We start from the raw sequence: 17,286 nt of genomic DNA, 5'->3' as shown, positions 1-17,286 counted from the left end.
TTTGTTCAACCCATCGGCCAAGTCATCTTCAATTGGCTGTACACGGCAAGTCACTGTTCTGCGTGACAGACTGAGATTTTTTAATTTGTTTGTGATCTCCGGACATAGAATACTATGCATTCTTTCAGAAACTCACCTTCAGAGAGGGTCTTACTTGCTTTGGCTATATGCAAGCATTCAAATGGAGCACAGCGTTAGTTCAGGCAGGTCACGGAGTCTCGCTTCCCTGGATGGCCCAGCTGACTGTCAATCTAACAGCTCAGCTGATTACCAGCTGATTAAAGGCCCTGCTTTCATTGGAGGATATCATTCAGAGTGCTTATTTAAACTACCTTTACCAATTTGCTGCCAGTGGCTTTTTCTGCAATTTTGCCACCCACCTCCTCCCCTTAACCCCCTCATACTTTTGTTTTGACTTATCAATGTCTTGTCATTGATGTTTGTTCTGTTCTGTACAATTTTAACACGCTGCTTCTTTAGTTCCATGTCACATTGGATAGTGTCTGCTAAATGGAAAAAAAGGAAATGGGCTGTTTCACAAAAGATTAAAGTCTGACTTTAAAGATTTCTTTTTTATTTACACTGACTTCATCTGATCATCATCAAAATGGTTCATGATTCATTTGAATCTTATCAACATTAATTTCATGTTACATTAATCCAAATCAGTTATATTATAATTTTAACGACAGATTGTATGTTAAACTCACTTTTCACAACTGAACAAGAATGTTCTTCTCGTTGATTTATTAAAGAAATATATATTTTTTGAGAGCTTTAAACATGCAGGAAACATGAAAAAATATATATTTCCTGTCTATAAATACCAGGAAATTAAAAGCAAATTCAGCTGACCACCAAGTCACTGTCGGCAATGTTTCCCCTAAGCCTCCCACCCCACCATACAACCCCTACTTAACGGATGGATGGATTATGAACCACTGGAACAAACACTACAGAAAGTTGTTAACTGATCAGTGCTAGGGAGTCCGGGGGCTTGGGCCCGGTAGGCCCATTATGTAGTCCATTTCTGCTTGAAATGACCCTGAGTTGTGTTTTATGTAAAGAAAGCTTACAGAAAGCCACATGATATCAGTTGGCCTGCGCTGAGTAAATAATGCAACTTATCTGACCCTGCATTTCCAGCCTCAGAAGATTATATAAACATATCTTGATACATATATGTAAAGATATATTTATAGGTCTTCCCATCTGTCTAAATGTGTTATTATTTCCTAACACATAAAGGAAAAAGAGGGTTCAGTATTTAATGCTGTCGTGGTGCTTTTTAAATTAATAGCTTATGCTGAGGCAAGATTTTTGTTTTGTCTGAGAAGAAATACTCTGTAAAGTATTAAAAAAAGATCTATCTACTGACCAAATAACCAAATAAAACCAATTGTAGGATGTTCTGGCAGGACATAGACGGCCAGATGTACGTATGAACATTTTTGCGCTCATTTCAGGCGTAACATGCGCATAAAAACATGGGGATGGTATGTACAAACAGGTCGCACTGATGGAAAAATGCAGATTGCCTGTCGTGAGAGCTGAAAACGGCTACTTGCGCTTTTCCCGGTCATGCATATGCATTCATGGGAGTATCAGCTAAAAAGTGGGTGTATCACGCAAGCACAGGGGAGGAGAAGTGCTAATAACGATTGATTAAAGGAGCCGTATGTAGGAAATGTATTTCAATTAATCATAAAATGGCCCTGATATGTCACTAGACATTTAGAAATCATGCTAATTTCAAATACTTATATCACTGACAACGGTAGTCCGGCCAAGATATTTTCATTTAAAAGTGAAGTTGCAGCCCTCAACTGATGTTGATGTTGTTATGTTGTGTTTTGGTTTGATGCGCCGCCCTACACTTATCTACGAATCACGAAGTCAGTTATATTTCACCATCCGGGTTGCCAGCTATGCTAGTTACCACCATAGACAGCTGCAGCTACAAAGTGTTGGATAAAATATGTCTACCGTTATGGAACCTAAAAGACCTTGTTATGAATCCGAAATACGTCTAAATAAAACAAGGATTTAGGAGATTGAGACAGCTGAAAACGGAGAAGAATTTGAAGACAGACGTCAGTGTTGTTAATTTGCTCCTGGACAGGTAAAGATTCATCAGTTTGGCTAACTTACTTGTAGGCTACTGTAAATGGACATTTTAAATAGCCTATTCATGACAGTTGAACAAATTATGCAAGTTCGTGCAAAGTAACGTTATGTTGACCATATGGAGGAGGTGGGTCATTGAATTGAAAAGGTAGGCTAAGGAATTGTTTGGGAAATAAAAGCAGCTATAGTCATTGCTAACGTTAGCAATGCATTATCAGAGTGAGTTCGTTTCTCTGTCATTATGCTGAGGAAAACTTGCCATTGAAAGCTAGCAGTCTACGTTCCTGCTGCAGCTAGCTGGCAACCGTGACTCAAAGGGGAGGGGGAGGCGATTCACCGCTCTACAGTATTTTGAAAGTAATTGCAGTACTCGTTTTGGCCAAAATCCTACATACGGCTCCTTTAAGTATTCCGCCATATGTATGAAAACAACGCACGTCTATTTTGCGTTGAAAAACTTCCGCCTTCTAAAAGCAGGAGCAATTCAAATTGCGGTTTTGCGTCTATTAGCTGAATTAATATTCAGAGCATCAGTTTTCTTCGTTGCACTTTGTCAAAAGCAACCTTAACTTTTGTTTGCCTCTCTAAAATCGCATTTTCTCATACATAGACATAGCCCACACTTCCCAATCTGTTAGACTAGGTATTAAGTCATATCCCTAGTCTACGTGCAGTAAATAGTTCAAGTATTTTTTTAAGTGGATTAGTAGAACTACTAAGCCTGCTCTGTCTGTCGCTGCTCGTTGATATCTCAGTCTTTGTATCATGTACTAAACTTTGATTCTTTTTAATGTTGCAGCAACTGCACTTGTGGTTCAGCTCTGCACACGCTATTGCCGTTGTACAGGGGGCGGGGACGGGCGGTGATGAACGCTGTTAACGTAATGAAGTGACAGCTTAGTAAATTCCACGCAATATAGTAAAGCACAGCGTTCGCATTCTGCGCATACAAAAACTCGCTATTAGCGCTGTCTTAGTACATCTGGCCCTCAGTGCTCTATGTGCCCTACAACATATTGATAGTGGTTTAAAAACATCTCATGGCCTAGCCTTTAACTATCTTCAGGAGATTGTGTCTTGCCCTGGAAGCGTGAGTGTTGACAGTTCTATGAGGCAGAGAGAATGGTGACGAAAGGTAAATCTGCCTATACAGCTGTTATTGTTTTCCTTGGCAATAAGAATTAGGAGCGATTAAAGATGTTAGGTAGGTCCTTAGAAAGATGTGTCTCGTTAAGTGAGAGCATGTTTGAAGCATATGAGCCGTAGAACAATTCCAGCATGTCTGTAGTATTTGCAGTAAGTCTTTTTAGCTTCACGGAGCAGACTGGCTACGATATGGGGTTAATTGTTTTCATGTTTTCATAAATCTGGGTCCTACTTTTCAGAATGGTTTCAGTCCAAATATCTGTCAAGAGTGTTAAATCCATATTATCTTTATTTCTTTGGCAGAAAATTTGTCGGAAAAACAATAGAGAATATATATATATATATATACACATACACACACGCACGTGCACACACACGCGCACACACACACACACACACACACACACACACACACACACACACACACACACACACACACACACATATATATATGCATTTATGATAAGTAATATCTTCCTTGTAAAAATATACTCTCAAAGTAGAAAGACTCATATTTATGTCTTAGTTCTGGCAAGTGTGTCAGTCCTCAAAGTAGTCCGTGAGAAAGCGAGAAAATAATTCCTTCCTACTTCTTCTCCTCCATGTGCTTGGCCTGGCTGGAAGCTCATGCATGTAATCGTGGCAAACCTTTGGAAATAAAACAGGAACTTTATCTGGCATCAACAGCATATCAAGACAATACAAGAGTGTTTTGTGTGTGTGTTTTGCATGTGTGAATTGTTTATTTTTAGTAATCATTTAAAATGATGCAGACACTGGTTGGAGAAACGTACACAAATCATATATTTTAAAGTAATTTCCACACCTGATAAATCCTGCAACTCAATGCTGTGCTGATATGGGTTGAACCTTGAATTACAAGAATGAGTCTTGGTGTGAAATCAGGGAAAGTGTTGTATATAAGGCTTTCAGTAGTTTGATGAAATGTAGAAATAAAGAGATCAGTAGTACCTTTCATGTGCCATGACCTGGATTCTTTGAAGATTATTTTGAAGTTTCTGTTGGGCATCAGCAGAGGCATAAGCAAAGAGTCTTGAACATGTAAGTTACTACATTTGGTGTTACTTAAATGAAAATGTAACTAATATGAATTAGCTGAAAATTCCGAGTGAATAAAACAGACCTTTTAATCAAATTAATTAAATTGTGATTTGTTAGTGGAACTGCATAACTCAGAAGGCTGACCCTAATGAATCTGAATGTTAGGGTCATGTCTGAATGTTAGGGTAACTTTTTTAATAATTATGATAACAGTTTACTGTCTACATACCTTGTGTTTTATGAAGCTGCAGACTGTGATAGGTAGAAGTAATCCACAACATGCTGTCATGGCAATAAATCCAAGCTTGTAGAAGTTGTGTAGATCTTGGCTAGTCTCATTCCTGAAGTTTCTCTCCAGCTTTTCCGTAGCAGGATCCTCTGAAAAGAAATTCATTTGTTTATTATTATATTATATTATTATATTATTTATTTATTCTTCACGCGTCTTTGTTACTCAGTGTTTGGGTAGCAGTTGCAAATCAGTGTTTGCTTAGCAGTGTGAATGGCTTGTGTAGCAGTGCTACAGTTTGTGTAGATACTGCAGACTGTGCAGGCACCTTAACATTTAGTACTTCAGCTGACACTTTTGTCCAAACCAGCTTTCAACGCCAGTGAAGTACCTGTGCTTGGCCGGCTGTAAGCAGGTGCCTGCAAAGGTTCCTGCTGGGCATACTCTGTCTCGCAGTTCCAGTCCACAGGTGTTCTGCTGTGGGTGATGATGTCCAGGTAGAGGACCAGCACCTCCTGCACCATGAGCAAGGCCTCTTTGGGAGAGCCATGGTACTCCCGTTCAAATGTTACTGGATCCTCCTGAATTCGCAAGAGCAACAACAAGATTAGTGTTGAATCAGTGCAGTCGTTGTTTACATCAAAAGGAGAATTTAGATAAAGGATCTGAAGTTGTCAAATCAGATAAGGTTATTACTGCATCATGTCTTTATGTAGTCCACTTCATATTGTGCTTATCAGAGGCTGAGGCATTTTGTGTTCTTTCATGTCGCTGACACTAACAGTGTTCGTGACAGAGATACTGTATCTCCAAATTATAGCCGGGATTTTATTACATATGCATGGCTACTCACTGACGTTTCCATTATCGCCTACACTCCAAACAAAACATATGTCTCACAATAAAACACATACAAAATAAAGGCCTGTGCTTTGCCGAGACTAAAAGTGCCTTCATGCAGCTCGGAACCTCGGAGGACCGGAGATGAAGTCAAGTCGGACACCTCGGGGCACAAAACTTCCGCACGAGTCTCCGAGCAAAAAGTCCTTAGCGTTAGCGTAGTAATTTTTTCCGCTATGGGAGGTCAGAAATTTCCGAAGGTCCGATGTGCATGAAGGCACTATAAGAGCCCGACCATAATTTGAGGATTGAGGCACCAGACAGGTTAATGTCTGAATCGAATTGAACGTAACGCCATACCGAGACACAAGACACGCACAGAAACACTTTCCAGGTGTGCGTTCTCTCTCTCTCTCTCTCTCTCTCTCTCTCTCTCTCTTACAGCAGGACTTATCACCAAGTCAAATTATGCAAGGTGCTTCTACATCAACTTACATCAAAAAGTTTAGTGATCAGGAACAGGTCAGGAATTTTACAAACATAGAAGGATTACATAGAGTGGCCATAATACGCGAGGGAACATGGATGCGTTCTCCATTTGAGGAATGTACAGACAGTAGGTCTACTTTCACTTTCTAGAGTGTGCATTCATTATGTGAAAAATGCTCCATAGCAAAACAGCGATCAAACATTATCAAATGTATCATAACGTCTTGTCACATTTGCATCTGTTAGAAAATAAAAAAACAAAATCATGTCAGTCAAAATACTATGCCAAGTCAATTTATTGTATAGCACATTTAAAACAGCATTGCACTAAAATGCTTCATATAAAAAATAATTAATTCAAAAATATCAATAATAATAACAAAAATATTTATCAGTAGCCTAAATAAACAAAATAACAGTAAAATCTCAAAGTAAAACAACAAATGGCCCTTGGAATAATATTAATGAACATAAAAACACAAAAATGAAAGAAAATGATAATGAGTTAAAATAACAGGAAAAAAGAGAAAGAAAAGTCACAAATGCAAACAATGAGCCAAGATCGCCCTGTGAAGCTGTCACTCCAGTGTGTACAATGAAATAGCTGGAAGAAACACCTGTGGGAGCTCTGCTCTATTCCCATTGGTCCGCCCTGTTTTAGAGATTTTATGATGCACACCCCTCTTCTCTGTCGGATTGCTCACAAAGTTCTAGTCTCACTGATGTCACTTGACAGAGCACGATCTTAGCTTTCTGATGCTATTATGCTAGTTGGTGTAATAAATGGTTCACACGTGACGTTCAGACGTGAAATTCAACATTTTAACCCGGAAGTTTGTTAATTGTGGATTTTTCTCAAAATATCATCGTGCGCAAAGTGACTGATTTCGCTTTACAGGGTCACATATTAAAATAAATGACAGACCTTACCAAATATGAGGATATGAAATTAATTCGTAGCCTATAATCAGGGCTGTACACTGCGAGCACCTCGTCGCAAATGCGAGGAAATATATATTTGTGCTACTTGAAAATATGAAATGGGAGCACAGGTGCGAGTAGGCTACTGAATTCAACCCTTTTATTCGCATTTTGCTCCTAAAAATCCACACCAAGTGAATCAAAGTATAGGCTAGTACAATTTTCGCGCATCTGTATACAAATGTCATGACAACTCTAACGCTCCTGGCTGGAAACTCACGCTTTCAGCATCAACCTCGCTGTCTCTCACACACGCAAGAAATGTCACTCCAAAACCATTCTTTTTCTTCAATCTGTTCGTTATCAGTTGGTGACTTTGTAGCGATTAGCCTACCGTTGAACTGGCAAACCATGATAAGAATGTTGACTATATAGCCTACAATTACCGTGTTCATTTCAAATATTATTACTATCACGGTTGATAAACACGGTGTGGAAACCGTGTTAGCTTCACCCCAGCCTGCATTTGACATAGGCCTGGTTGACTTCTATGAGAGAAATCCGACTGATTCTGTTGTCTAAATGATGGATTTAACCACGATTTGGTGTAGGCTACACCTGCTTTAAAAAGGCGGAACATTTTCATTGCAAATGTGCGCATCATATAGCCACTCTGCGTCTTTGTATGGAGGTTACATTCACATTAATTCAATTCCACTAACGTTATCAGGAGAATACCGTAACGTTTTATTTTGAGCTCTGGTTGTCACTCATTGGACATAACAGATATAGCCTACCAAACTCCAAGACGAGTCATAGTAGACTAAGTTAAGCACCCAGCCAATTAAACATGACCAAGGAAAAAGTGACAACTCATGATGCCATGCCATGCTACCTAAATCATAGAAGTTAACGTTACTGGACAGTGGACACTCATCTTTTCTATTACACCAGAAATATTTGTCTTTACCTTTGTTCGTTTTTTGAACATTTAAGTTATTTAATGAAAACATGATGTATCCTTGAACTATGCTTGACTCTTTTCCTAAAACCGAATGAAACCTAATTATGTTCACGTACATCTTAAAGTGACAGGCACCCAATTAGACCTACACACCACCCCTGTTATATCATTACAGTGTAATCAATATGAAGTATTCAGTTTACTGAATATTTTAAGCTATAAGTAATTATGCAGATCCTAAAATACTATAAATTGATAACAAAATGTATACAAGTTCTGAATTCAAAATATGAAATAGAAACAAGACAAGCCATTTTCTGTGTGTGTAGGGTTTGAGCAGAGACTATGATTGCCACTGCTGTGAATGATCTGTATCCTGCTTAAGGCAAGAAGGTTTTCAAGGAAATTTCATAGTGCTCCTAAATTTCTTTCTGTGCTCCTAAACTTTTTCATTTAGGAGCACCTGTGCTCCTAGTGAAAAAGCTTAGCGTACAGCCCTGCCTATAATAAGCCATTCCCGAGTAATCCAGTTTTCTTGAATAAGGAGTAGACTGCTTTACTAAAACCTGTATGTGACTAGCAGAGTATAGCCTACATGCATTTAGCGCTCGCCTAGTATTTGAATGCATATGCAAAGTGAAACTCCAAAGCGACAAAACATTTCTACACAGTTATTTACTTTCATTATTGACTGACAAGGGGTTACATAAACGTAAGCCACACTTTATGTTGTTAATTGCCACACCCCGGTGCGCAAAGTTTCATAAAAATGGAGCGCATGGCGATAAAATGAATCATTAACTGTGGGTGCACAATATGTATAAGTGTCATGCTCTATGCCACGTTGTGCCGGGTGCAATGGCCCAAGGGGATCGCTATTCATGGTGTGTGTTTAGTTGCCTTGAAACCCGGTTGAAATCAATGTCCGGAGCAGCCTACTGTTTCACTATACACTGTCAGTGTTTTACAACTGCTTGTGAGTTTTCTGGTCTACTTTTGTTAACAAAATAGCACACTCAAACCACAGATTGGCAAAACACAATAATTCCTTTTGAAAGTCCAACCCTTGTGTCAAATGGAAAAGCTTTGTGTATGTGTAAAAGCTTTTAAATCACTAACTACAAACTTGTGTGGTAAATCTAAAACACCTGTTTTGTGAGGTTAAAGCTTTTTTTGCAGTTACATTGTTACAGTATACTTCATATAGTTTTTCTGAATCATTAACAGTCATTCTTGAAGTCCTCTCTCCGAAGATCTATGAAACCGTTAACACGTGTAGCCAATAAATCCACCAAATTTGCAGAACGGAATGCACATTCTCTGTTATAAAACACTTTTTTTTCAGTACTGCAAAGTGAATTTATGGGTTTATGCCACATTATTTTAGCTTGTTTTTTTTGCATGATTTTGTCAAACTACCAGTGTGGATCCCAAAATAAGAAGGTTGGGAACGATGCTGAAATAGGAAACAGTCTTGCACAGTGTGACATACTCATAAACCAGCAGCTGTCTGTCAGCGAGTTGTTTTGCTGTTTTAAAAGATAGTGGCTAGCAATCAGAAAAAAATATAACTTGAGAAAACAAAACAAGGTTTGCAAAACCTTCCAATAGAGTACTGTCAGAAATGTCACTTGTGGTAAAATAAAGCTGCCACAACAGATTGTTTGCTTTGTCCCCTTGACAACAAACCCTTATGCCCTGGCAAGCATTCAGATGAAATTTGTATTCAAGATCTGTTTGTCAGACATGTTTTATGCTATGGAGTACTGGGTGAGAGACAGAGAATTAGATTGTTATTCTTGAGATTCTCTATGGGGGTTTTGCTGTTTGAGGAACAGGTTTCAGAAAAATGAATGTGTGTAAATGAATTTTCTTCACGAGAAAATTATAAATGCATCTGTTACAAACCAGCAAAGACACTTGCATCCTGCCTGGCAGAAGATAGCTGACTGTCTTTAAAGTTTAACATTTATATTAATGGGGCATTGTGTTGAATTTTGTAGTCTGAGTTGACTTGAATGCACTTGTCTAGTACAGTACGCTCACACCAACACTCTGCTATTGACCTGCACTGTATTCAGTGTCGTACAGTCTGGAGATGCAAAGTGGTGTTACAAGAGAACAGTGTCCAAAACTAACTGCATGCTAACTTCTGGCATTATGTTTTTGGGTTTTCCATTACCTGTGTACATACATCTACGTACTGTAGGTCTTTGTATGTCCCATTCTAAATGTCACATACTCAAGGGTGAAAGTCACTGTGACCTCACAAAAATGCATGTAGACTGACTGACTTTCATGTTAACAAAGTGTTTGATTATTATTATTGCGCAGTTCTTCAGAGTGTTGCAGAAAGTTCCATTCACATGAATGGGCCTGCCCAACGTTCGGAGGTTTGTTAAATCTATAATGACCGCTGCAAAGTATATAATGACCGCTGTCAATGGTAATGGGTTTTGTGCTTTTAATTCACGTCTTTCATATCAATCTGCAACAAATCCGTTCACTTATTGCAATGGAATTTCATTGAAAGTGAAACTCAGCTAGTAAAACATTGCAATGCAACACCTGCAACTGTCAAGTTAGTTCTATCTGTGTGGCAAAGTATTTATTTATTTTGTTAGCGGTAGCCACAAAGTGATAGCCAAGATATTGCTAAAGAAACATTGTGTTAAGCCAACTATGCTAATTTGTGTGTATATATACTGTATATAGTGTTCAAACAAAGACAAGCTTTTTCTATGCCTTATTGTAGTTAAAAAAACTGATTCACATTTTATGAAAGGAGAGCGATTCAAAAAGTGACCTTTTGGCGTTAGAAGGGATACAATGAAAAATGTGGGTAACCCCAAATGTTGTGCTGGTGGACCTAAAAAAAAAAAAAGTTAGGCGCACCAGTGCAACCAACACAAAGTTAGTCTGGAGGTCTGTCTTTCACTAGCTGCTAAAACACAAGTGATCCATTCAATTTAATTCAAAAGCAGTCACCCACCTCTACCTCCTCATTGATGGTGGGTGCACATTGCTGGGAGTAGATATTGAGGATTAATCCTTTGAGAGCACGCACATTCATCCCATTCTCTGAGCTTGAGACATAGTGGAAATTTGCACTGAGCAGCTCTAGCGCCCAGGGCAGAGCTGCCTTGACGTAGCATACTTTACTCTGACAGACAGGGAGACAAAAAGAAAAGGTAGGATAGGAGCAAATCAAACAACATAAGTAGTTTGTGATGGAGTCAGGAGATAATGTATTTAAAGGTGCTAAATGTTATTGTAATAAATAATGATATTACCATATTGTGCCATAATATGCCTTCAGAGGTTAAAGCAACATCTTATTTTCAAATACTGGCTTCACTAACAGCAATGGTACAGCCAGGATATTCGTAATTCAAAATTTCATTTGCAGCCTGCAAATACAGTACTCTTAATGTTTTGAGTTTGTGTTTTGACCTGGTTTGCCACCCTCCTCCAGTCACACAGCTAGTAGCATTTAGATGCCAGATTAGCTGATTTAATGCTCTTGAATGTTTTGATTTTTGACTGCAATGGTTGTTCTTACATATTGTATAACACCTTTAATATGTGTTGTATAATTCTTAAGACAGAAATCAGATAGGACTCAGGTAATGAAGGCATTTTATGAGATTGAAAGAGACATTTGAATAATTTGATTGTGATCTAGACCAAAGCAGTAAATAGAAAATAAAAACATGATGTATATTATGTCGTTATATGCCAACTCATTCACTTACCAAGCGTCCCCTTTCAATGAATGTGTAGGTAATGAAACATCCACTTTGCAGCTGGTTGTTGATCTGTACGGATAAAGGAAATGAGAAGTAGGACTCTGGCCTTTTGACTGAAGACTTTTTGTTTTGATGGTTGGTTCTTCAGGGAAGTATGTCATCTGTTTTACTACATTTTGTTTTGAAAGAATTATTCACTGAAAGCACTTTTTTTTTTGGAAAGCATGGCCTGTAAACAAGTCTTTAATCCAGGATTAGTCTTTTATCAGAAACACCAGACTATGGCTCCACAGAGAGTACCGATCACCCGAGAGTACAGACAAATAGGAAGAGATTTAGCTCTACAATTCATATTCAGAATTTTGAATGATTTCAAGAAATGGATTGCGTCTCATGTCCATTTCCATTTCTTTTACCCAAGTCGTGTGCTGGCACATTGGTTTTCTAAGCTTTCTAAGTTTTCTTGGTGTTTGGCAGTGCTTACCAGACTTTTGATATGAAGCAGATGGTCTTTGGTTAGGGAGTGCCTGCATGGGCCACGGACGTCCCCCATGGCAAAGTTGACACACAACAGCAATAGCACACACAAAGTCTTCACCTGAACACAAGAGGGAAAGTTTTGCTAGTGACTTACAGTGTGTGAGTGGGTTCTATTGTACCCTGTTGTATAGTTTCTCACCAGAAAGTGGGCAAACATGTAAGGTACTTTAATCCTTTTCATGGGACATAGTTTTTATTGTTAATGTGAATCTGGAAACCAGGTGAAACTGTTACAAATATTTAGAAAGCAGACATGCATTCAACCTGTCAGATGTAGGACCTACTGTACATCTGATTTGAAGACTAGATTGAAATGAGACAGCCTTGTTTTAACTTCATGACAATATCAGGATAGTTGTTGTTGGAAGCACAAAATGGGACGAATGTGTTTCACAGTGTGACTGATCAATAGAGAGAAACGTAGGTTACGAATGTAACTATGGATCTGCAAAGGCTGTATTATTCTGAGTGGAATAAGTACACAGCAGTTGCTAATCATCTCATATTCTCATTTTTCAGTTACTCAGCCAGTTATAATCTGTTGTTCCAGACACAACCTAACATGCAGATTACCACAATAAATTCTTAATGCTATTTTAGGTTTATGCTAATAACCTTAATAAATAATATTTTATTCATCCAACAGAATAATTTCACAATTTAAGCCTACCTTACATTGATAGACTTTGCAAAGATTTGGAAAAGATTTTTGAAAGACTACAGTCTCAGACCCTCTCACATCTAAAGACAATTCATGGAGCTTATACACAGTCTAGTCACAGGTCAGTCTCAGATTAGGATTTTGCAAAGACTGTGGGTCACTATTTACAAGACTGCTACTAGATTCCTTCAAATTATTTCCATCATGCATGCACTAGGCTACACGTCATCATCAACAGGAACTCATATGATAGCCTACTCATATCAAAGTCATTTTTTTCGCGTTTCTGCAGCATTGTTTCATGTGTGACATCCCTAACAGATATAGAGCCCATCTACGAGTTAACCCATCTACGAGGCTAACAAGAGCTCCACACCTCGTTGACAGTGTAATTAGGTTCTTAACATTAAAAATGAGGCACTGAAAGCTAAACCTCACACCATTATCTCTTTGAACACTGTTTTGCAAGTGTCTGTATGTTAATTTGATTTAAAAAGGATGCAAGAAAATGTACTGCCACATTATAATTTTTTGTCACTTTATTATTATTATTTTTCTCATTATTATTATTGGATCTTATGAGCTCACTTTCCCTGCTGTGCTGTATATAGTTTTCTTTTGATGTCTGACATTTTTTATGCTCAATAAAAATTGATGATAAAAAAGATGAGGCACTGTATATATGTGCTGAAAGTGTATTTAGAAGAGTTTATGTGGTACCTAGAGAAACGTTTCACTAGTTTTCCAAGTGACGCCATTTTGAATTTAAGACTCAATAAGTCTATCGCTGAACATGAATTTCGTGTTGTAGACAGAAGGACTCCAGATGCGAACTCCCCCATTTCAGCTTCTTTCCCCATGCACGACACACAACCCTCTTTGAATGGTCACGCGCACAGTCCTCCTTTCATCACCAACATGAGACTTGCATTCGTCTATAGACTTATCTAGTCTTAAATTCAGATTTGCATTCGTCTATAGACTTATCTAGTCTTAAATTCAGATTTGCATTCGTCTATAGACTTATCTAGTCTTAAATTCAAATTTGCATTGTCCAGAAAAGTTGCTCCAGGTACTGTGTGTCTCAACTGTCTTCTAGATAATTTTTCAACACACTTACAATGTTGCCAATGCCTTGTTTTAAATGTTAATAAGAACCTAATTACACTGTTTTGAAGTTCGTGGAGCTCTTGTTAGCCTTGTAGATGTTAAAAGGAGCAATTTGCAGTATGAGACCGAATGCTCAGAATGTTCAGAATGCTTCAGGCCTGAATAGGGTCATACAGTATATCTAAAAAAACATTTAACACTGGATTTCTCCTTTAATGATCAGAGCAAGTCTGTCAAATCAGAATGTATTACCAAAATGTGCAATACCTATGATATGGTGTTTTCACCATTGTGAAAGACTACTGGTACCAATAGAGGAATTAAATATCTGCATCTGTTTTATTTTACCATCTGTTGCAAAATATATATATGGATGGATTAGTGAAGCAAGTAAAACAACGTGTTTTGAACTAGTTAGGGAAGTGTTAATCTTCACAATGGCTTGCCTGTTATCACACGTTCACTTTTGGTTTGCTTCAATGAAATCATATGAAATGGTTGATTAAAATGCAAAACACCACTATACACTGACAAGTTTAAATCCCAGCTTTTTAAGTTAGAAATAAATTAAGAGACTTGTTGATTTAGGATAAATAATGTTAAAAGATAATGTTGAGAACAAAGCCAGTGAAATTTTGCTTTAACTTAATTTCCATAACCTGGCCTTCGAACGGAATCACATGGAAAATGGTCTGTGTTTTCTCTCTTTGCTTGTTTGAGAGTGGATATTGGAGGGTTGTTTAGATTCCAGTCTGGGAATTAGCTGTTTCCAATTTCGTCTTCTCCCTGTGGTGGAAGATTGACGATTGCCAGGAGAGATTCTAAGACCAGACAACCCCTTTGGTGCACTTGCCAATATGTTACAGCTTAACTAACTTTCAGACATGTGTACATGAGCATGAATCGGCAAGCATAAACCATTGATGAAATCCTTGCTCAATCCTTCACCAGCAGTCACGATCAGTGAAGTGCTGCGTGATCGTATGACCTGTAGACCTTATAGTTTGTCCAAAAAGTTGACTATTTTCTGGATTTAAGTAAATAGCACTATCTTACCTGCTCTGATAGCAAATGTGTCAGCCTACACAATGACAATCCTGGCCATAAATGGAATATGGAAGACTTGAAAACCTCCTTGGTTGAGAACAAAAAAAATGTGAAAAGAAATCCTTCCTTGATAGTTTGACTTGCTGACCCTTGAATGAGAGTTATATGAGCGTCGTACCTGGGCGTTGTGTAAAATTTGGTAAAGCTTGGTGGTGGTCATCAGGCTCCTTGCTAGACTCAGCAAAGGTTGAAGTCTGTAGCTGGATGCATCGGACCAAGTAAAGGTTTTTCTTCTTTCAGTTTTTTTTATCCAATAGAGGTAAGATTTCCTAGTTTGTCTCAACTGAACTTGCAGGCTGTCACTGATGGTTTAGTGTCCATTGCGGCTGTTTTAAAATAGATTGGATAGAGGTTTCCTCTCTTGTGTTTTTCCCTCCTGCCCTCTCTCACCTCCTCTGTGTGTGTGTGCCCCTTGTCTTTCTCTCTGCTGCTGTTTTTCCTCTGCCTCTTCCCTCTCACTCCCATTCACACATCTTCGTTCTGGGATTTACGCACCGTTCGAGGTATTTTACAACGTTAGACTTCAGAAAATACCAGATGAAGAGTTCAGATGCAAAGCCCTCTAAATCCATCTGACCACATTTCTTTTAAATAAGCATTTTTTTATCAGGTTTTTACCTACAAATTAATATTTCAGACCGGGAACAGGGTGGTATTTAGCGTGTTTTAAAGCTAAACTACTTTATTAACGTATATTATGTGTGGAGAGCCTTCACACACAATTGTTATGTCATTTTTGATGGAGTTGCCATTTAGAGGCTTTTGCTTGAACTATTCAGATGTTCCTTCTATAAAAAAAAAGACGAATAGAGTAGAATAGAGTATATTCTACTTTGGCTTTTATTCATTCTAATTGAAAGAAACAAGCGAAGGACAGGACTCACTCTTCAGATTTTCCTTTGTTTATTTTATTCTACACATTTAATCTATATTACAATATTACATTTGTTTATGCAATTAATAGTGTTGCTTGAAAGTTTTTGAACCCTCAGACATGCTCTGACAAACTCAAAATATGACATTTGCAAAAGTATGTGAACTCATGTAGTTAATATCTTGTAGCACCTCCTTTTGCACCACCCACTTTAACTAAACGTCCTCTAAACCCATTAACTAGTGTCTCACATGGTGGATGTTTCCCTACTCCTTACCAGATTCCAGTTGAGAGAGGTTGGAGGGACAACTGCCATGCATACTGCCTGCTTCAGATTTAGCCAAAACATACTGTATCTATTGAATTGAGGTCTGGACTTTGACTAGGCCAATCCAGAGTATGAATCCTCTTTATCCTCCTGATAATTTTGCTTGAATGCTTATAGGGTCATTGTCCTGTTGTTAAATCTATTTCCTCCCTAGCTTCATCTCCTTGACTGACATGAGGTTCAGATCAAGAATTTCTTGATAGGCCTGAGATTTCATGGTTTACTGGAAGATATGGAGTCGTCCAGGTCCAGAGGTAGAAAAGCAGCCCCACACTTCCACATTTCCACCGCCATGCTTCACTGTTGAGAGGGGGTCTTTTTTTTTGGTATATAGTGTTGGCTTTCCTCAAACATGACAATTTCGATGTGACCAGATAATTCTATTTTGGACTCACCTGTCCAGATAATGGACCTCCAGGAGGCCTCTGAAAGTTGAAGTGGGCAGATTTGTTCTTTCTTGAAAGCAGAGGCTTTCTTCTAGCAACATTCACATAAACGTTTTGTCTATTCCAGTTTTGTCTGATTGTAGACACATGTAGATTTATTCCAGATGCTGCCATCGAGGTCTGTAGCTTTCTAGAGGTGATGTGTAGGTTGATTTTTACCCAATTTATTATATTTGTTTGTGCATCCTGGTCATACCTTTGATGGGCATTCACTTCCATTAGATGTTGCAGTGATAGCCTGGCTATCACCAGACCAAGCTCAATCTTTTAAGATTGAACATTAGTCTGGGGAGTCTGCCATTTTCTACTGCACAAGAGGCGTAATCAACAGGCATAGTTCAGATGACTCCATGCATTTGGATAGTCCTTCAACCAATCAGACCAACGATCCAGATGTGCCAAGTGGATAAGCCAGTTTGTGATTGGTCTCCGCAGATTTGTAACGGAAGCAGGACAGAAAAATGTGGAGGTTTCCAGCTTGAGCTACAGGTTGAAATCCAATCGCCAGCAGATCAGGCTGGGTTCACCCATGCAGTCTAGCTGTGATGTCTTCAGTGATCTGAGAGGGTCTTGTAGCTTTCCCAAGACTATTGAGCTGTCACTGCTGTCTTCCTTTTGTCCTTGTGTATTTCCTTTCCTCTTGGCATTGTTGATCCCTGTGGGTATGCCTTGGCACTACAGTGGTTTGATGTA

The 17,286-nt window shown here is 38.5% G+C and overlaps 1 protein-coding gene across 2 annotated transcripts; it reads right to left on the bottom strand.

The window, feature by feature from the left end:
* Positions 1-3,663: 3,663 nt before the first annotated feature.
* On the bottom strand, positions 3,664-15,333 carry csf1b (colony stimulating factor 1b (macrophage)). 2 transcript variants are annotated; one of them, XM_062542202.1, is made up of 9 exons: positions 15,064-15,333; positions 12,012-12,125; positions 11,534-11,596; positions 10,771-10,941; positions 4,956-5,145; positions 4,565-4,713; positions 4,246-4,292; positions 4,100-4,143; positions 3,664-3,921 (listed from the first exon to the last, which is right to left on the bottom strand). In XM_062542202.1, the coding sequence occupies exons 1-9, from the start codon at positions 15,103-15,105 to the stop codon at positions 3,899-3,901; spliced, it is 843 nt and encodes a 280-aa protein (XP_062398186.1). In that variant the 5' UTR covers positions 15,106-15,333; the 3' UTR covers positions 3,664-3,898. The 2 variants fall into 2 exon arrangements, with proteins under 2 accessions (XP_062398186.1, XP_062398187.1); XM_062542203.1 differs by lacking the exon at positions 15,064-15,333 and adding an exon at positions 14,895-15,034.
* Between the last annotated feature and the right edge of the window lie 1,953 nt (positions 15,334-17,286).

Source organism: Sardina pilchardus, chromosome 7 (genome assembly GCF_963854185.1).
Source record: "Sardina pilchardus chromosome 7, fSarPil1.1, whole genome shotgun sequence".
In the NCBI taxonomy this organism is placed as follows: Eukaryota; Metazoa; Chordata; class Actinopteri; order Clupeiformes; family Clupeidae; genus Sardina; species Sardina pilchardus.
Note: the sequence above shows the minus strand (reverse complement) of the source record. Positions and strands in the feature narration are given on the sequence as shown.